The 22,466-nt window shown below is 39.0% G+C and overlaps 2 protein-coding genes across 4 annotated transcripts in view; both read left to right on the top strand.

The window, feature by feature from the left end:
- The window catches only part of LOC146870218 (uncharacterized), a 258,832-nt gene extending 243,476 nt beyond the window's left edge, over window positions 1-15,356 (top strand). Inside the window, exons 2-4 of one of the 3 annotated variants that reach the window (XM_085630984.1) lie at window positions 10,651-10,722; window positions 11,015-11,098; window positions 11,525-15,356. In XM_085630984.1, the coding sequence (XP_085487110.1) occupies window positions 13,129-14,664 (1,536 nt within the window). In that variant the 5' untranslated portion in view covers window positions 10,651-10,722; window positions 11,015-11,098; window positions 11,525-13,128 and the 3' untranslated portion in view covers window positions 14,665-15,356. The remainder of the gene's footprint in view (window positions 1-10,650; window positions 10,723-11,014; window positions 11,099-11,524) is intronic. The other 2 variants (XM_085631017.1, XM_085631042.1) reach the window with 2 other exon arrangements.
- Window positions 15,357-17,586: 2,230 nt separating this feature from the next.
- Window positions 17,587-21,550, top strand: LOC146870219 (uncharacterized). Its single transcript, XM_085642129.1, has 2 exons — window positions 17,587-17,952; window positions 18,379-21,550. Exon 2 carries the CDS (start codon window positions 18,818-18,820, stop codon window positions 21,548-21,550), a length of 2,733 nt encoding a protein of 910 aa, XP_085498255.1. The 5' UTR covers window positions 17,587-17,952; window positions 18,379-18,817.
- The last annotated feature ends 916 nt before the right edge of the window (window positions 21,551-22,466 follow it).

Here is a 22,466-nt window from a genome sequence, read left to right on the forward strand (position 1 = left end):
TGCAAGCAGTCTCAGTGGCACTGGCAAGCGCCCCCACCCTGCCTCAATACACTAAACCCTGTCTGGGAGGCGGGACAGGATATTTATTGTTCTGCCTACCCCTGCTCGAGATTGGCTCTGCAGCAGGAGGTCAGAAAAATGTCTCTGGTCTGCAGCAGCCCTAGCTTGCTGTCCAGTTCTGGAAGACTGAGGACCTCCTGGAGGAGCTTTACAGTGCATGGAATTATACCAAATCCAACATGTTAGATACCAAGCATGACAGCCTTTGTTAGAGCCAGTTTAGAGTTAGCCATCACGTAAAGACACATGGCCACTCTATATATCGTAATGGCTGATGCACTTACAATGCTGGAGAATGGACCCCGAAGGTTGTAGGGGTGTCCTGCTCATGCAGGGACACCCTCACACTTAGAACAGAGCACCCTGCCTTCAGGATTGAAAGGCCTGCTTTAGGGGTGCCTTATAGGATTTAAGTGCAGTGACCTCTGATATAGGGAAACCTTTATCTTTCATAAGTGGTGCTAGCACCAGCTTACACAGGCTGCAATGGCAGGCCTGTCATCACAGTTTGCATGGTCTCCCATGGGTGGCATAATACATGCTTCAACCCATGGAAGACCCCTGGGGTACCTATGCCCTGGGTACCTCAGTACCAAATACTAGGGACTCAGAAGGATACACCAATAGCCAATCTGGGATGTACCGAAGTACTCACAATAACCAATTTAGGGGCAAAAGCACAGAGGGAGACTGTGGTCCTGATTAGCAAGATCCCAATCAGGTGGTAGTTTTCTACGTTCCTCGAGGACTGAGCTTCCCTCTCACAGAGTTTGAGGCCAGGATCCCTAGTGGGGGCTGCAATAACCGAGCCCCTGTGCACTGTGATCTTTTGCAAGTGCAAAGGCTGGTTGGCAACTTTGCAACAAGTGCATTGGGTTCCAAGTAGCCCAAACCTCGGGCAACTTCTTCCCCAAGATCTTCAGCCACAACGCCTCATGGGCACCAAGGCCTGCTCCTTTGTTGAGCTGCACGAGGTCTTCTCGTGACTCCTGTGCCTCCAGCTTACGGGTCCAATTGAGGGTCACCTTTGTTTCTCTAGGGCTCCTCTGATTGCTTGGGGCCTTACCTGACTTCCCTGCTTGTGGTGAGTCCCCTGGACCTTGCTGGTCCCAACCTTGCACCTTCTTGACCTCCGTCGTGGGCTGCATTTGCCAAGATTTGTTGGGGCTCCTGCCAGACACTGACCCCTCAGCACTCAACATCCTTCGTGGGAAAGCTAGTATCTAGGTACTGGTCTTCCTCAGGGTTGACTGGTCCTCACAGCTGCAGAGTCAAGGTCATCGTCGCCTTTCCTGAAGCACCAGACATCGGAGGGCCTTCGTCTTCCAAGTCTCCTGGTCATTCCTGGGTGACATAAACTGTCCCCTCTGCTTTCAGGTACTCCTCTTCAAGAATTCATGTTTGGATTCCCACGGACACTTTCTTCTCTTCCAGCAGCGGCACTTTCCTGAAGTCCTCTCTTGGGTTCGGCAATTTCCAACACCATTTCACACGTATGCACTCGGCTTTCCTGGTGTATTTAACGTGGGTAGTAGGGTATCTACAGGTGGGGTGGCTCTCCAACCTTCTGTCTTCCAAGGAGTTTCTTCAGGGTCCAATGGGAAGGGTCCTTAATCTTTAAAAATCCAACCGCGCTTGTACAGAGCACGCAGTTGTGTTCCAACACTGCACAAGCTCTCCGTGGGATCCCTATATACTTACCTTGGGTGCTTCTGTGGGTCCTCAGCAATTCTACATCCTCTTGACACTGTCTTGACTGGAGTCGTGGTTCTTATACCACTTTCATAGTATATGGTTTGATTCCCCCACGGGCCACAGTGTATTTTGTGCTATTTACTGGGTTTCTTTGCTAAAGTATTGTGTGCATTGTGTATATCTCGTTGTGTGGGAGATACTTGAACATTCTAGAGAGTATTATATAAAAAATACATATTTTTTTTAAATACTTGTTCTTTTCACTTAATCTGTACTATAAGATTGCATTCTGATACAACAAGCTGCTTTACACTCCTTCTGGACTAAGCCTGAAGACTGCTCTTCACAGCTACTACTTAGAGAGCTATATAAGGTTGTTTAAGACCACTTAAGTGCAAGGTGCCCACTTACATTAGTGGACATCATATACCAGGCCAGCCTCTCACAAGGAGGTAATGTGGTTTATCTGTCCCTCAAAAGATAGTTTTGCACACATGGTTATGTATAGCACACATAAAAAGTGAGACGAATTACTGAACGGGTTCCCTTCCTTTACAAAACCTATGTTTAAGAGAATGCACATACACTTGCACTATGGCGCAAAGGTAATTTGGTACATGGCAGTCAAAAGTGCATCAGCTCTGGGGAAAAGAAAAAATGTGGAATATCTTAGTAGGTATGGTGCATTTTTTCTTTCTTCCTTTGAAGCAACGCATAGTAGTGTAGCAGGTTTGGAGGCTGCGTAAAATATTGGTAAATCTGGGCATGAGACTTTGCACGTAGTAGTGCATAGTATTGTATTGTGATCTTTATTTTGCGCTTACTACCTCTAAGCAGGCGCTGAAGCTCTTACCTACTTGGGCAGCATTCTACACCATGTGAGATGTGTGGCTGCAAGGGTATTGTCCTTGGAACAGAGCGGTAAATGAAGGGGTGTGAGGGACAGGCAAGGGGGTTTCTTTTTTTCAGTAAGCTGGCAGCTTTGAGCAGCTCAGATGGTCCGTTTATGGTATATCTTATGATCATAGTCCAGAGTGAAGAAAGAAATATCAGTGAGAATGCAATACAATTCTGCTAAGACAGAGCAAGAGTTCGAAGTTAAACCATTACTCGGGAAATGAAAGAAAACAAGAAATATTTGTATTTATGTATGTACCAGTCCATGAACACAAACCCATTAAACACCTCCTAGCAGGAATCCATTTTCTTTGTACTGTAGTACGTTTCGCAGGGCAAGTGGGAGAAAATTCTCAAAAGTCTGTTTTTACTACATTACTTAGCTGAAAACCGGGAAACCGGCATATGTTGTGGAAGTGCAAATAAAAAATAAAAAAAACGAATTGCAGAAAATGTGTGTGTGTGTGTGTGTGTGTGTGTGTGTGTGTGCATTTTGAGTTTTGGATACACAATGCCGGCAGAAATTTTAACTTGAGTCTTGCCCAGGGTGTGTCAGGTGCAAAGTGAAACACATTTCATTTATAGTGAAATGGACAGATATCTATGACTGGTGCACTTCTCCTATGGCAGGTTACAAGCACAGGGCTGTCTTAGTGACGGACACAGTGCAGGCAATGGACAGATAGAAAGTCACCAATGTGAAATGCATATCCTGTACTCCACCCAACAAAATAAAACATACGCACAGAAAGTCACATTTATATCATCACCCATTACTTACGGTTGGAATATATAAATATATGCCATTAGACGTATGGGCCCTCTAGACCCAAACACAACAATGTGCTCCCACAAGTTATGTGGATACAGGAACTGGCGCCTGCAGTCTCACCTGATTCCCATCATCATCCCTATGTGCCTCGTGAGCCAATGCAAAGCACAAGAAGAGAGTGCAAGCCTGTCACGTATGCCTGGCCTTCCACCTGTCAGGACTAGGGGTGGGTGGAATTTGCGTAGTCGCGCTACGCAAATCTCCGCAAAACTGTAAAAAATCTCTGCGAATACACAGAAATTCCGCGAACATGCGGAATTGCTTGTTCGCGGTGCTTTTTTCCTGTTCGCAATCGCTGTTTGTGTGCTCGGGGGTAAATATCTCGTGAACATGCATTTTGAGAACGCGGACAAGCAAAAAATTCTGGGAAAACGCGGAACGCAGTATTTTGGGCAATTCCGTGTTCTTCGTGGAACGCAAAATTACCCAAATTCCGCGAGCAGAACGAAATTTACCACCCAGACCTAGTCAGGACATCACTGTGACAGTAAAAGGGATGCATAAAGTGATGCAGTTCGAGAAATGTTAACTTAAGAGCGTGTTTTTAAAAGAGCAGGATGTAGTTATTTCAAGGTAGCACGTTATCTGCTACCATCATCTGCAGACGAGGCTTCATTTGAAGGGGAACATCAGCATAACATTTCAGTCCCATTGGAGACCCTCCCCCAGAGGCTACAGCCTAGGGTGCAGGGGCTGCCCTTGGCTGGCTCTCTGCTGTGCCGACGGGGATGGTCAAGCGCTCGGCCTTTTGTTATGTTGAACCTGGGGCAGAGCGCGCTGACACTATTATGCAACAGAGGTTGACAAAAGAGGCAACAGAAGTATGGGGGAGGGCTGCAGGAAGGGGTGGGACCCTGAAGGTGTTCTGTTAAGAAGAAACGCTGTGTTAATTTCATCCACGGCCGTTCCGTACAATGTAATAGATTCAATGCCTGTTCGATTGTTGGCAGAGACAGGGGAAAAGGAACTTTCTTTCTTAGGCAGGTAAAAAACATACGGGCCTTTCTGCACCTCGAGATCTTTGAAAATCTACTTGCAACAATAAGAAAGGAAATGAAATTCACATTCCTACATCTGATGTAAATCCCCAGCATAAAGAAAATATATTTAATTTTAGGTCCTCAAACAGCTATTTTAAAATAATGTGATTTGCATTTAAAGAGGCAGTATATTTGAAATGTGCACAATGTAAACCAGTTTATGTGTCTGCGCTTTTGCTCTTACTTTTAATTTTACATGTGCAATGTTTCAGGTGTTTCCCATTTTGTGCTGCTGGCCTGACACCTCTACAATCGACCTTAGCAAGCCGCTTCTTGCTTTATTCAGCAAAAACAGTGCACACATCCCTAAGTAGTCTGTCAAATTATGGTTGTATTCTTTGTATTCTGCAAACTGTAGTTGTGCTTTTCCTGTTACAAATACTGGAGTAAAAACAATAAAATGTCAAAAGAAACTAGATGTGGTGAGGTACGATTTTTGAACTTCAGAACTGTATATGTGTGTGGGTATTTATATAGCACACAGCTAGTCACTGGCAACAAAGTGAAGTACAAGGCCAAACGAAAGGAATATAATCAGAGGTTGCTTAAGGCGATAGGGTGAACATGTGGGTTCAGAAAGGGGAAGGGGACTTTCTAACGGTAGTGTGATGAAGTGTTGTCTAAGTACTGTCAGATCAGTTGTAATTTTACAGTAAAAAGAATATGGGGTTGCATTTGCATGCTGAGTGTGGGGTTGGTCAGTCATAATTTATTTTGAATAGCATTCCACTTTTTTGGGCTATCTCTTTGGTGGTGTTGGTGTTGCATGCATGGGTTTTAGAACTATGAAGTCATCAGTGGATTTGCTTTTCTTCCATGGTATTCCTTATTGATGAAGGGAGAGTTTGTGGTCATTGAGGTCTACATCATACCATGGTGCCAGTGGTTTGGTAATACAGTGCACGTGGCTTTTAGTGGGGTAGGTTCCACCAAGTCTTACATCTAGAAATAATTAATAAAAACTGACTTTGAAATGGGCACCTACAAGGCCCTATATTCATGTACTTAACTTTGCATGAAAAAAACTCTAATTGGTTCTTAAGCAATGACTTAGGTGTGGCGCAGCGGCCAGTGTGACTGACTCCGGAACCCAGGGGCTCAGGGTTTGATCCCCAGCGCTGGCGGCAGATTAGCCCAGCACCATGTGACTCTGGGCAATAGCTTGCTTAATCTTCCCGACGGCCCCCAGCGCCTAGAGACCCTTAGGGGTGATTGTTCGCGCTTTACAAATGTGGATTATTATTAATATTATTATTATTATTACTATAAAACCCGAAAGGTATTGAATGTCAGCGATGCAGACCCAGTTTACAATTCACGTTTTACTTCATCTTACATTCACAACAGTATTTTCTTTTCCTAGATGTGTGTTTTTGTAAAAAAAATTCTTGCAACTTAGAACTGTTGCCTAGTACAACATAGATGCCTTTGTGTGTCTGCGTGAATTCAGGTTGAGGGCGGCAGGGCATCACAGGTTATGATTGAGAGCTGTGGAGTTGAGGATAAAGGCAGTGAGAGTTTCTCCTGTTGCTTGTCACTGAGTCCTAAATGGTTCAGACTACACGCTCATCCAATCCTTGGCCTCTCTGCACAACTCACAGATCGATGGTCACTTACGTGCCAAGTGTAATTACCAGTTTCTATGAAAATATGTAAAGGAGGTACACTACTGTTAAAATATTGACAGTACCAGAGGTCAATAAAATGCTATGTTTATAGGCAAGAAGAAAGAGAGTGTGTGTGTGTGTGAGTAAAGGGGAGATGACACAAGAAAGTACATGCAGAAGTACAGAATTAACAGAGTAAAAAAAGTTAAAGGACATTATGTGTAAAATATGCAGATGGATGATTTCAGAAAGATGTGGTAAGAAAAAGAGTGTGCCTAACCAAGTGAGAGACTATAGAGGAAAGTATTGTGCATGGGAAACAGGAGTGAATGAGACACTCTGAAGACCACTACCTTTTCCTCCACTCGCAGGGTAAAGGTGCGAGAAGAGGTGAAGTTGGAAAGAGTGATTTTAGGGTTACAAGGTGCATAGCGGGAAAGGAGTGTAAGGGTGTTTTTGGGGTTACTAGGTGGGTAGAGTTAATGGGGTAAAGGGTATTTTAGGGTTAATGTGTCAGTAGAGGTAAATAGAGGTAAGGGTGATTTTAAAGTTAATTGGTTGATAGAGGTAAATGGAGATAAGGGTAAGGTTAGTATGAAGAAGTTGGAGGATGTATAAGGAGGTAAGGGTGATTTTAGGGCTGAGGGAGGGTTGAGGTAAATAGAGCTAAGGGTAAGCTTAAGGTGAATGGGTTGGAAGAGATAAAGGGAGGTAAGGGTGATCTTAGGGTTAAGGAGTGTGTAGAGGTAAAGGAGATAAGGGAGTTTTTAGGATTCAGGGACAGGTATGGATAAAGGATTGTTTTTTTTATTAAAAAAGGGGGGGTTGGGTCTACCCCAGAACAGACTAAAAAATAGGAAAGGAGGCCAGGGCCTAACCCCACAAAAACAACAAAAATATATAGATATATGCATATATATATAAATTTCAGATTGCAGTAGCCACCCTGTAGTTCTAGTTAGGATTCCCAGAGATGGGAATTCCTCAGATTTTGCTTCCTAATAACTTCGCTCCAGTTTGACAAATCTTCATAAAACTTTCCAGACCTATAGCTTTATCTACATTGGCTGGTGATGGAAAGTTTTGTGGTAATTCGTTAGGAGGGTCCAAAGAAAAAAGCGGGGTCCCAAAACAGGTTTTTCCACCAATGCATTGTTTATAGATGTTTGTGTCGCACATAGCGCAAGAACAGCTGCACTCATTTTAATGAAATTTGGCTTGAGTATAGATCAAGCTGTGTATATGATCCTTTTGTGTAGTACAGATCAGTAGCGTACGTATTTCTCAAAGTTTTAAGGCATTTTAACTTAGTAATAACTGGGGCCGTTGTAGTTTCCCGACATTTCGCAAGTACAGTGTTACATGCCAATGAGGGATTGATTGGCCAATGTCTGCATTTACAAAAGTTAAAGACAACAATGATGTTTTAAGTACACTTCAGCTGTTCTGGGTTAGGGATTTAGATATAGGTAAGTATTAGGATTTATATTTTTTCCCTACCTATTAACACTTCAATAAAATGGTAATAGGTAGGGAAAATGATTTATAAGTTTCTTTATATTTAAAAAAAAATGGCACAGAGTACCGCAGTACTACCTAGGCATAACTGCAGTACTTAAATGTTTTTTAAAAAAATTAAATTTGTACAAACTTGACAATACACTATAGTACACTATATTTTAGGAATATAGTGTACTATAGTGTATTTAATTTTTTTTGCATAGTTAATCCTTTACAAAAAAGTGTACAGAGTACCATAGTAAGATGTACAAAATACCATGCAACTTAAAAATTTAAAAATTATAATTTGGTAAAAAATGATAAATACACTGAAGTACATTATATTCCACTAATATAGTGCACTGCATTGTATTTTTTCAATATTTTGTTTATTTTTCATGTAAGTACCGTGGTACTTTGTAGGTACTAGTGTGGTTCTGTGTAAACTGTTTTAAAAATATAGCAAAAAATATAAATACATTTTCACTACCTCACAATAGTTTAGGTACAATAATAAAAAATACTACTAACCTATATCTAAGGCCCTAACCCAGAACGCAGTCAAAATGTGCTAAAATCTACATGGCTTCCTATTATGTTTTGTAAACGCAGCCAATAGCCAGTCATATGCTACCTTGTTATCTGCATTTACCACGATATACCGTAAAGTTACCAGATTATATCAAGGCACAATATATAAGTATTGTCAGATTTATAACTTTAACACTTCTTAATCTATTTACATCTACTACCAAATAATACAATTTACACTCCATAATCTATATTCCTGCCACATTATATCTACATCTGTTCACCCACTTTCACACTGCGTTTGTTTAAAGTACCACACTCCACACTCTGCCACTCCACTCTTTGCCACTCCACTCTTAGCCACTCCACTCTTTGCCACTCCACTCTTTGCCACTCCACTCTTTGCCACTCCACTCTTTGCCACTCATGCCACTCCACTCTTTGCCACTCCGCTCTTTGCCACTCCGCTCTTTGCCACTCCACTCCACTCCACTCTCTGCCACCCCACTCTGCTATTCCACTCTATGCTAATCCACTCTATGCTAATCCACTGTACACCAGCCCACTCTATCCCACTTCACTGTATGCCACTCAACTCTACACCACTCCACTGCACGCTATTACACTCCAAGCCATTTTATTCTATGCCACACCACTGTAAGCCCCTCCACTATATGCTATTACACTATATGCAACTTCACTGCATGCCAGACCATGCTACACTTTTCCACTGCATGCTAGTCCACGGACTGCCACTCCACTGTACGCCACTCCTCTATACACTATTCTACTCTAAGCCACTCCACTCTACTCCACTATATGCCACTCTACCCTACAGCACTCCACTCTACGCTATTACACTCTATGCCACTTCATTCCACATCACTCCACTATATGCCACTCCACTCTATGCTATTTCACTGTGCGCTATTACACTATATTCTATGACACTCCAGTCTACGCCAGTCAACTCTATGCTCTTCCACCATAAGCCACTGCACTCTATGCTATTAGACTGTAAGCAGCTCCACTGTACACCACTAAACTCTACGCTATTCTACTCTATCACAACACTCTATGCCACTTTACTCTGCCACTCCACCCTATACCACTCCCCTCTATTCTATTCCACGGTATGCCACTCCACTGTATGCCACTCCACTGTATGCCACTCCACTGTATGCCACTCCACTGTATGCCACTCCACTGTATGCCACTCCACTGTACAGAACTCCACTGTACGCCATTGCACTGTACGCCACTGCAATGTACGCCACTCCACTGTACGCCACTCCACTCTATACTTTCCACTATTTGGCACTCCGCTCTATGGCAGTCCGATGTATGCTATTACAGTCAATGCTATTCCACTCCACAACACTCCAGGCTACTCCACTATATGCTACTCCACTCTGTCACTTCAATCTACACATCTCCACTCTACACTATTACACGAAAAGCCACTACGCTCTACCTCACTCCACTTGAACACCCTCCTCTCCTCTATATTAACTATAACTCACGCCTTTTCCATGTACTGCTTATATCTTTTTTCATATTACATCACTTATACCATCTGAAATTATAGCATTCATCAAAATACTTAAGACATCACAAATAACATCATTTGTCACAGCACAGTGCATAGTAGAATGGCGAGTTATATGTATTTGTTATATCCTGAGTGCAACGCTATTTATGTCCTGCCTGTAGAACCTTACTGTGATGACATGGTATAGAATGTTATGAGTCAAAGGGTTCACAGTTGACTGAGCTGAGCTTGTTATGGTCTTGATCTATCTATTGTACCATCTTAAATAAATATACTTGAAACCCATCTTGAGTACCTGACTCAATCACTACAGTATTGTAGTGTGAATACCGAGCTTACTACACTGTATATGGAGGTGCACGAGTTACAATAATTTTAAGGTGGTGTGTAAATTATAAATTAAAGGTATAACTAAAACTTTAAAACATCTAATGTTTCTTTAGTTTAAGTTTGGTTTGTATAAATAGAATAAATAAAGATGCAAAAGACAGAAATAGCTCAGCACACAACTCAAATTCATGTATTATAGACAGAAATATTTGTCAAAGTCAATAAACAAACAAGTATGTGATATATCTCCAAAGATTCACGGTAAACTTCAGTATCTGGATGATGAATTTTTCTTTATTTTGTTGTTCAAATTATTCCGATTTAAAAGTTCTATTGGAATAGCATGCACTGTATAACAGGAATTTCTATGGTCTGGTGATCATTTTCCAGCCTACTAGATGTCCATACCGCCATGTTTAACTTGAATATGGCCCTTCGTATTGTAGGCCTTAATCAATCGCTTTTATGCTGATAACTTTACATGTTATATCTTTTAGAACAACTTTGTCTCTATTACCATATAGAGAAGTGAAATTAAAAACTAAAAATAATAATAACTTCAAAAATTATCATTATAATTTGCTTGAACTCCTTGTTTTCTTGTAGGATCAAGGCTATCGTACCTTGAATCTTCTACCTCTACATCACACAAATATAGAGGCTTTTGTCAATATGGAGGTATGTTTCATGCACCCTATTTGTTTAAGCTAACGCTCTGATACAATGGTTCCAATTGATCAAATTACATGTCTATCAAACTTACTAGTTAACTTGTCTACATGATTTAATAATAAAGTAAGAATATGATTCAGTTGCTTTTTGCTCTGGCATGAGCACAACCACACATCAACTGTTTATGTACAACATAAATTTCGTTTTTTCAGACGAGATAAGATAATTCTGTACACTTTGAATGGATCGATCTTTATTAGAATAACAAATTGACATAAATCTTTGCTCCTCATTATAGACTTTAGACCTTTGAACATACAATTACAGAAAGAAAAAGGGAAAACTTTAACTCGCGTTGGATTTTATAAGCATTATTTGTGAGGTATGTGCAATCTTAGGCAATTATTGACTCTTTCGCATGCTGGATACTATTGATTAATGTTGATTGTGGCACACTTTGCCTGTAGAACTATTGTATATAAATTGTTTGTAACACTGACTGAATAACTTGAACAAAACTGAAATACATATATACAATAGTTAGAAAAAACTGGACATAAATACAATTTGTCTATAAATGTTAAAAACGATCAGGGAAACTCTGTTAGATCCTCCTTAAATTGTATTTTTTATATTTCTTTTCTGTTCTTGAATATATCCCTAAGTCCGCATAGATTCTCGGTTTTGATTGTACATACAAATGTATTGAGAAAGTACTTTAGATCTTTAAGTGATAATTGTGTCTCTTCTTTTTTATGTATTTTTAATTGTATATAATAATGTATGTCCTGTATATGTATCTTTGTAGCCTTGAAGAAGTCCCGTAGGGACGAAACGTGTCGCGTCGGCTATGAATTGTATGCTGTACTTTTAAATCGGAATAATTTGAACAACAAAATAAAGAAAAATTCATCATCCAGATACTGAAGTTTACCGTGAATCTTTGGGGATATATCACATACTTGTTTGTTTATTGACTTTGACAAATATTTCTGTCTATAATACATGAATTTGAGTTGTGTGCTGAGCTATTTCTGTCTTTTGCATTTTTTGGGTGACATCAAATATTAGGGACGCATGAAGGTCACGTCCCTGGCTCCTTGCACCATATTTTTGTTTATTTACAGTATTGTATTAGCTTGATTGGTGCAGGTTTTCTAGTGCCCTGATCTTCTCTTTGCTGTTTTGTATCACACAAATTTTGGCCACCTAGCACAGTTAAATTTACAGTAACTATTTCAAATATAATGAATTTTGAAGACAATAGGGAGGAACTGATAGGGGATCTTTTCAACACTGTAAGAAGTGAGACCACAAATAACTCTACATCGTCTGTAACTAAAAATGAGGGTTTAAAGAGTAAATATATTCGACTCGAGAGACTAAAAAAACTAGAGCTTGCCAAATGGTGGGACGGAGCCACCCTAAAGAAATATCTTAAGAATAAGAGAATTCCACGTGGGCTCCGTATCCTCATCTTCCCCAATTATGAAGATTTGGACCCTGATTTATTAGCAGAATGGGAGGAGGGTCTTTATGACTCATCTTACAAAATGATGGATATTCTCATTAGGAATTCCGAATGTAAAGTTAAAAAAATCAGGGAAGATATATCCAGATTAGAAAAAGAAATTAGTGATATGAATATGGGAGATGTCACTATTAAGAATCAAGAAATTTAAAAAAAAGAACTAGCGAAATATCAAATATATCTTAAAGAGAAAAAACAACAAAAGATATTACGTGATCAGGGAGATTACGACAAAGGTCATATATTCACATTTGCACGTAAATATGATGATATGATGCCTAAACAGACCACTGATATACAGAGTAATGTGAAAGATACAAACACCTCCTCTAGTAATACCTCCATCTCCTCAATTGATAGCGATCCTGGGGAAGGCACTAGTATATCTAGTATTCCAAATGCTCCTTCTGTTTTTTTACGAGAGGTACAACGGTACCGTCTGGGAAACAAAAAGAAAAATCCTATCGAAGAACAAGGAGGGGTGGCCAGAAACACAAGGGCAGGAACAAAGGCACGAGTAGAAACACAACAGGGCAAGAAATAACAAAGATTGTGAACCATGAAATGGGCAGCGACAATAATGATGTATTGAACACTTTGAGCATTGTGAATTTATCATCTAGAGCTCAAAATGACCATGAGAAATCTGTGTTAAGCATGGGTCTTAACTTTTGCATAACTGAGAGACCTTCTTTTGAAAATGTTCATCTGGACTTATTCAGATTTGTCCGTAAACTTAAATTAAAGAAATATTTTGCAGAACATCCCTTTGCCTATCATCTGTTCCTGACACTGTTCTTGACTCGAATTTTAGCATTTCTGATGTGAATGTATTACATCTTCTCACTACGTTAGACGATGTAAATGACTCAACTGACTTAATGGATTTTGCATTAGATCTTAATATACGTGAAGACACGTCTATAGACAGTGGCTTACGACAAAAATCCAAATTCACTCCGACAACTGTAACAGACTTCAGCATAGATGAATTTTCAAGAAAAGTAACTGAAGAATTACACAAACTAGTGGACAGTTATGTCAAGAACAAAAAATATGCATGCCCCCCTAATCTAACCAATGAGGATAAAGAATTTTTATACTCAATCAAAGATAACAGTGTAGTAGTCCGCGAGGTGGATAAGGGCGGCAACATTGTCCTTATGGATAGGGTTGACTATTTAGCTGAAATTAATCGCCAACTAGGACAGGGTAACTGTTATGAACAACTCAAGAGCAATCCCACCACAGCCATTGAAAAGACCATCAATGCGCACTTAACGGACTGGCAGGAGTCATGCTTCATTACCGATCTGGAATATAGATATCTCACAGCAAATAATTCCAGGCACCCCTGTATCTACATCCTACCGAAGATACACAAAGGTGGTTCCTTTCCACCTGGCCGGCCTATAATATCTGGCAACGGAGGACCCACTGAGAGAATTACTGAGTATGTTGATCATTTCCTTCAGCCAATAGTACTAAATTTACCATCTTACTTAAGAGATAGCAAAGATCTAATCTGCAAATTGGAAGATTTCAAATGCGAAAAGGATACCTTCACGTTCGTAACTATGGATGTGGAAGGTCTCTACACATGCATACAGATGTCATGTGGCTTAAGAGCATTGAAATTCTATTTGCACAAACGGAATGCAAAACATCTGCACCACACGCATATGTTACTACAGATGTCCGAACTGATTCTGACACACAATGCATTCATGCATGGTGGGGATTGGTTTCTCCAAAAGCAGGGGACTGCTATGGGCTCCAGGTTTGCTCCATCTTATGCTAATCTTTTTATGGGATTGTATGACGTGGAGCATGCCTGGGGCTCGGGGGCAGGCAAATGGATAGATAACATCCTCTTCTTCTGTAGATATATTGACGATATCTTCCTTATATGGAAAGGAAGTGAGGAAGAGCTCACAGAATATCACCATTATCTGAACAACAATGGGTTTAACGTAAAATTAACAATCAAGAGCACCAAACAAGAGATAGACTTTTTGGATCTAAGACTGTATGTTAAAGACAACACAATACATAGCGATACCTTTAGAAAGTCGACTGCCTGTAACAGCGTCCTCCACGCTAGGAGCTGTCATCCGAAAGCAACCATTTCAGCAATCCCCTTTGGGGAAATGGTTAGAGCTCGCCGCAATTGCAGCGAGGATCACACATTCTTGACACAAGTACAAAAGATTAAGAAAAATTTTGTACAAAGAGGTTACGATAAGGATTGCATACAAAGGGCTGAGGATAAGATTGTTAAAAAAGACAGAAAATCCATTCTCTCTAAGGCCAAAAGCAAGAAGGCTCATGCTGATCATGTGGATTTGGCATTTATAACTGAATATAATTCATTCAGTGGACAAATATTCAATATACTCAGAAAAAATTGGCACTGACATCAAATACTTCATCTGTCAATATAGTTTCCACTAAAACAAAAGTAATCTACAAAAGAGGAAGAACCATAAAGAATGTTATCTGTCCCAGCTATGTAAAACCATTGAAAATTTGTCAACAAACTTGGTTACCTGAAAAACCCTGTGGTTTTTTCATTTGTGGTAATTGTAACATTTGCAATTTGGGAACTAATAAGACTTTTAGTCTTCAATATAACAACTCAAAGAAATTTGAAATTAAGTCCTTTATCAACTGCAATACCACACACACGGTTTATCTTCTTAAATGTGCGTGTGGAAAAGCTTATGTTGGAAGCAGTATTCGCAGTTTAAAGACACGAATACAGGAACATGTCAGGGCTATAAAAAATCGAGATGATAAATATCCTGTCTCCGTTCATATACATGAAACCCATCCGGAAAATACTAAGATCACTTTTCATGCTATAGACCATATCACCAAAAATGAAAGGGGTGGTGACAGGACTGCCCACTTAAGACAAACCGAGGCACGTTGGATTTGTCGTTTACATACTGTAATGCTTGGTCTTAACACTAACAATGAATTTCACCATTTTTTGTAGTAGCCTTTGTCGTTCTGACATATGCCCTTAAAAATAATTTAAACATCAAGTAGGATTATTACATCTCATAGTTACATCGACCGTTTAGTGTATACCCTGGCTTTCCCTTTTTCCTGAGGTGTTTTAGTCTCAGATGATAACTGGCATTGACTAATTTCTTGGGTTTCCATTCTTTCGCCATTTGCCATTATTATGGATTAAGCCATCAATACAATATACATTAACAAATAATAAATTTTTTCATTCTCACTTGGGTGTTTACAAAAACCTATGACCCATGATGACACAGGTCAGGTGATCAAACAGGAACTATGAATATCAGTCTTTGACCATGGCCTGCATGAGCAGATATATTCCACCATTCACAAATGATGATAATTCTTTTCAGGGGACGTAATAACATCATAGTTCACCTCTGACGGCCATCTGCTAACAACTTGACCTTATTACCTGAACAATCGGTTGCAATTCTATCCAATAAACAATGTAGTTCTGACACCTTCTTCCGTCCCAAATAACCACTCTAATATGGCGGTTATGTTGGTTTACTTGAAACCTTGTAAAAAGGTAGATATTTCATTTGTCGCGTATCGCAAATGTCACTAGTTATACATACCTGCGCTACACTTCATCAACACCTATTTTGCCTGTAATATGTTAATTGCCGTACGTTCAGACCTCACTTTTAATTTACACTTTAGGCTTGATACTGCTTTTCTCTTCCTTTTTTCGCTCTTTCGTTTGTACATAACCATTGCAAAATAGCGGATACTTTTTTCGTTACTGCGTTCAATAAATGTGGAAATTGGCTAATGCTTAAGTTTCATACCGAGTTCTTGTTATTTGCGGAATATAAGTTAATTGCCGTACGTTCAGACCTCACTTTTAATTCACAATTTAGGCTTGATACTGCTTTTCTCTTCCTTTTTTCGCTCTTTCGTTTGCACATAACCATTGCAAAATGGCGGATACTTTTTCCGTTACCGCGTTCAATAAATGTTGAATTGGCTAATGCTTTAGTTTCATATCGAGTTCTTGTCATTTGCGGAATATAAGTCTAAACTACTCCCCTTTCGTTGTCTTAAATATATATCATTGGATTTAAGATATCCATTAATATTATAACATATCTCTCGCTAGGATCGTCATACCATTCTAAGATGGCGGACAATTTTGTGTAGGTGTTCTACAACATTACACGGTTTCCGTTTGGGCTCCCAATTTTGCCTCACACCACACAGGTGCAGATAGTCAAATTCCTCATATATATAAAGGTATAGCACCATCGGTCTTTCTCTACTTTTTCGCACACGCTGAGCGCGGACCCTGTGGCGTTTGACCATATTTCACGTAAGTTTTTTAAATCGTGAACATTAGACGTTTACTTTTTTACTTTTTACTTTTTACATTCACTTAGGGATTTTCTTTAATACCGAAATCATGGTACTGCTGTTTCTTTCAATTAGAGAGCTACTAGATGGTGCCTAGTTAACTTGAAAATATGGCGCTGATGTTTACGTACGGGCGCGGTTTTCCTTACTCTCCCACTTAGGAGTCCTATGAGTAATTTGGAATCTTATAAAGACCATTGTTGTCCGATTAGTTATACCTTTGACATTAGGTTGGATACGGAGTGTCCCCACCAATGTAGGGTGTTCACTCAAGCTTACAATTTTGCTCTTACTAAAATGATATGCATCGGTTATGTTGAGCCCCGTGATGAGCGTATTATCATTTTCAGCGCGTTTCCACTAATAGCGCTGTGCTAACTTTATGTACATTTCTGTGCGCATAGTAGGATAGTACACAAACTTGCATTCCGTGAAGAACACAATTCTGATCTTTATTAAGCATAAGCTTAACTGAATTAGAAAACCACTTCCAATAAGTTTTGAAATTGAAGCACATCTTTTGATAGTTCTTGTATATTTAGTTAACTTCAAACATGAACGATGCAAATTGGGGCACATATCTGAAGTTCTATTGGAATAGCATGCACTGTATAACAGGAACTTCTATGGTCTGGTGATCATTTTCCAGCCTAATAGATGTCCATACCGCCATGTTTAACTTGAATATGGCCTTTCGTATTGTAGGCCTTAATCAATCGCTTTTATGCTGATAACTTTACATATTATATCTTTTAGAACAACTATGTCTCTATTACCATATAGAGAAGTGAAATTAAAAACTAAAAATAATAATAACTTCAAAAATTATAATTATAATTTGCTTGAACTCCTTGTTTTCTTGTAGGATCAAGGCTATCGTACCTTGAATCTTCTACCTCTACATCACACAAATATAGAGGCTTTTGTCAATATGGAGGTATGTTTCATGCACCCTATGTGTTTAAGCTAACGCTCTGATACAATGGTTCCAATTGATCAAATTACATGTCTATCAAACTTACTAGTTAACTTGTCTAAATGATTTAATAATAAAGTAAGAATATGATTCAGTTGCTTTTTGCTCTGGCATGAGCACACCTACACATCAACTGTTTATGTACAACATAAATTTTGTTTTTTCAGACGAGATAAGATAATTCTGTACACTTTGAATGGATCGATCTTTATTAGAATAACAAATTGACATAAATCTTTGCTCCTCATTATAGACTTTAGACCTTTGAACATACAATTACAGAAAGAAAAAGGGAAAACTTTAACTCGCGTTGGATTTTATAAGCATTATTTGTGAGGTATGTGCAATCTTAGGCAATTATTGACTCTTTCGCATGCTGGATACTATTGATTAATGTTGATTGTGGCACACTTTGCCTGTAGAACTATTGTATATAAATTGCTTGTAACACTGACTGAATAACTTGAACAAAACTGAAATACATATATACAATAGTTAGAAAAAACTGGACATAAATACAATTTGTCTACAAATGTTAAAAACGATCAGGGAAACTCTGTTAGATCCTCCTTAAATTGTATTTTTTATATTTCTTTTCTGTTCTTGAATATATCCCTAAGTCCGCATAGATTCTCGGTTTTGATTGTACATACAAATGTATTGAGAAAGTACTTTAGATCTTTAAGTGATAATTGTGTCTCTTCTTTTTTATGTATTTTTAATTGTATATAATAATGTATATCCTGTATATGTATCTTTGTAGCCTTGAAGAAGTCCCGTAGGGACGAAACGTGCCGCGTCAACTATGAATTGTATGCTGTACTTTTAAATCAGAATAATTTGAACAACAAAATAAAGAAAAATTCATCATCCAGATACTGAAGTTTACCGTGAATCTTTGGGGATATATCACATACTTGTTTGTTTATTGACTTTGACAAATATTTCTGTCTATAATACTTGAATTTGAGTTGTGTGCTGAGCTATTTCTGTCTTTTGCATTTTTTGGGTGACACCAAATATTAGGGATGCATAAAGGTCACGTCCCTGGCTCCTTGCACCATATTTTTGTTTATTTACAGTATTGTATTAGCTTGATTGGTGCAGGTTTTCTAGTGCCCTGATCTTCTCTTTGCTGTTTTGTGTCACACAAATTTGGGCCACCTAGCACAGTTAAATTTACAGTAACTATTTCAAATATAATGAATTTTGAAGACAATAGGGAGGAACTGATAGGGGATCTTTTCAACACTGTAAGAAGTGAGACCACGAATAACTCTACATCGTCTGTAACTAAAAATGAGGGTTTAAAGAGTAAATATATTCGACTCGAGAGACTAAAAAAACAAGAGCTTGCCAAATGGTGGGACGGAGCCACCCTAAAGAAATATCTTGAGAATAAGAGAATTCCACGTGGGCTCCGTATCCTCATCTTCCCCAATTATGAAGATCTGGACCCTGATTTATTAGCAGAATGGGAGGAGGGTCTTTATGACTCATCTTACAAAATGATGGATATTTTCATTAGGAATTCCGAACGTAAAGTTAAAAAAATCAGGGAAGATATATCCAGATTAGAAAAAGAAATTAGTGATATGAATATGGGAGATGTCACTACTAAGAATCAAGAAATTTTAAAAAAAGAACTAGCGAAATATCAAATATATCTTAAAGAGAAAAAACAACAAAAGATATTACGTGATCAGGGAGATTACGACAAAGGTCGTATATTCACATTTGCACATAAATATGATGATATGATGCCTAAACAGACCACTGATATACAGAGGAATGTGAAAGATACGAACACCTCCTCTAGTAATACCTCCATCTCCTCAATTGATAGCGATCCTGGGGAAGGCACTAGTATATCTAGTATTCCAAATGCTCCTTCTGTTTTTTTTACGAGAGGTACAGCGGTACCGTCTGGGAAACAAAAAGAAAAATCCTATCGAAGAACAAGGAGGGGTGGCCAGAAACACAAGGGCAGGAACAAAGGCACGAGTAGAAACACAACAGGGCAAGAAATAACAAAGATTGTGAACCATGAAATGGGCAGCGACAATAATGATGTATTGAACACTTTGAGCATTGTGAATTTATCATCTAGAGCTCTAAATGACCATGAGAAATCTGTGTTAAGCATGGGTCTTAACTTTTGCATAACTGATAGACCTTCTTTTGAAAATGTTCATCTGGACTTATTCAGATTTGTCCGTAAACTTAAATTAAAGAAATATTTTGCAGAACATCCCTTTGCCTATCATTCTGTTCCTGACACTGTTCTTGACTCGAATTTTAGCATTTCTGATGTGAATGTATTACATCTTCTCACTACGTTAGACGATGTAAATGACTCAACTGACTTAATGGATTTTGCATTAGATCTTAATATACGTAAAGACACGTCTATAGACAGTGGCTTACGCCAAAAATCCAAATTCACTCCGACAACTGTAACAGACTTCAGCATAGATGAATTTTCAAGAAAAGTAACTGAAGAATTACACAAACTTGAGGACAGTTATGTCAAGAACAAAAAATATGCATGCCCCCCTAATCTAACCAATGAGGATAAAGAATTTTTATACTCAATCAGAGATGATAACAGTGTAGTAGTCCGCGAGGCGGATAAGGGCGGCAACATTGTCCTTATGGATAGGGTTGACTATTTGGCTGAAATTAATCGCCAACTAGGACAGGGTAACTGTTATGAACAACTCAAGAGCAATCCCACCACAGCCATTGAAAAGACCATCAATGCGCACTTAACGGACTGGCAGGAGTCATGCTTCATTACCGATCTGGAATATAGATATCTCACTGCAAATAATTCCAGGCACCCCTGTATCTACATCCTACCGAAGATACACAAAGGTGGTTCCTTTCCACCTGGCCGGCCTATAATATCTGGCAACGGAGGACCCACTGAGAGAATTACTGAGTATGTTGATCATTTCCTTCAGCCAATAGTACTAAATTTACCATCTTACTTAAGAGATAGCAAAGATCTAATCTGCAAATTGGAAGATTTCAAATGGGAAAAGGATACCTTCACGTTCATAACTATGGATGTGGAAGGTCTCTACACATGCATACAGATGTCCTGTGGCTTAAGAGCATTGAAATTCTATTTGCACAAACGGAATGCAAAACATCTGCACCACACGCATATGTTACTACAGATGTCCGAACTGATTCTGACACACAATGCATTCATGCATGGTGGGGATTGGTTTCTCCAAAAGCAGGGGACTGCCATGGGCTCCAGGTTTGCACCATCTTATGCTAATCTTTTTATGGGATTGTATGAGGTGGAGCATGCCTGGGGCTCGGGGGCAGGCAAATGGATAGATAACATCCTCTTCTTCTGTAGATATATTGACGATATCTTCTTTATATGGAAAGGAAGTGAGGAAGAGCTCACAGAATATCACCATTATCTGAACAACAATGGGTTTAACGTAAAATTAACAATCAAGAGCTCCAAACAAGAGATAGACTTTTTGGATCTAAGACTGTATGTTAAAGACAACAAAATACATAGCGATACCTTTAGAAAGTCGACTGCCTGTAACAGCGTCCTCCACGCTAGGAGCTGTCATCCGAAAGCAACCATTTCAGCAATCCCCTTTGGGGAAATGGTTAGAGCTCGCCGCAATTGCAGCGAGGATCACACATTCTTGACACAAGTACAAAAGATTAAGAAAAATTTTGTACAAAGAGGTTACGATAAGGATTGCCTACAAAGGGCTGAGGATAAGATTGTTAAAAAAGACAGAAAATCCATTCTCTCTAAGGCCAAAAGCAAGAAGGCTCATGCTGATCATGTGTATTTGGCATTTATAACTGAATATAATTCATTCAGTGGACAAATATTCAATATACTCAGAAAAAATTGGCACTTACATCAAATACTTCATCTGTCAATATAGTTTCCACTAAACCAAAAGTAATCTACAAAAGAGGAAGAACCATAAAGAATGTTATCTGTCCCAGCTATGTAAAACCATTGAAAATTTGTCAACAAACTTGGTTACCTGACAAACCCTGTGGTTTTTTCATTTGTGGTAATTGTAACATTTGCAATTTGGGAACTAATAAGACTTTTAGTTTTCAATATAACAACTCGAAGAAATTTGAAATTAAGTCCTTTATCAACTGCAATACCACACACACGGTTTATCTTCTTAAATGTGCGTGTGGAAAAGCTTATGTTGGAAGCAGTATTTGCAGTTTAAAGACACGAATACAGGAACATGTCAGGGCTATAAAAAAATCGAGATGATAAATATCCTGTCTCCGTTCATATACATGAAACCCATCCGGAAAATACTAAGATCACTTTTCATGCTATAGACCATGTCACCAAAAATGAAAGGGGTGGTGACAGGACTGCCCACTTAAGACAAACCGAGGCACGTTGGATTTGTCGTTTACGTACTGTAATGCTTGGTCTTAACACTAAGAATGAATTTCACCATTTTTTGTAGTAGCCTTTGTCGTTTTGACATATGCCCTTAAAAATAATTTAAACATCAAGTAGGATTATTACATCTCATAGTTACATCGACCGTTTAGTGAATACCCTGGCTTTCCCTTTTTCCTGAGGTATTTTAGTCTCAGATGATAACTGGCATTGACTAATTTCTTGGGTTTCCATTCTTTCGCCACTTGCCATTATTATGGATTAAGCCATCAATACAATATACATTAACAAATAATACATTTTTTCATTCTCACTTGGGTGTTTAAAAAAACCTATGACCCATGATGACACAGGTCAGGTGATAAAACAGGAACTATGAATATCAGTCGTTGACCATGGCCTGCATGAGCAGATATATTCCA

Source organism: Triturus cristatus, chromosome 1_1 (genome assembly GCF_964204655.1).
Source record: "Triturus cristatus chromosome 1_1, aTriCri1.1, whole genome shotgun sequence".
Taxonomy (NCBI): Eukaryota; Metazoa; Chordata; class Amphibia; order Caudata; family Salamandridae; genus Triturus; species Triturus cristatus.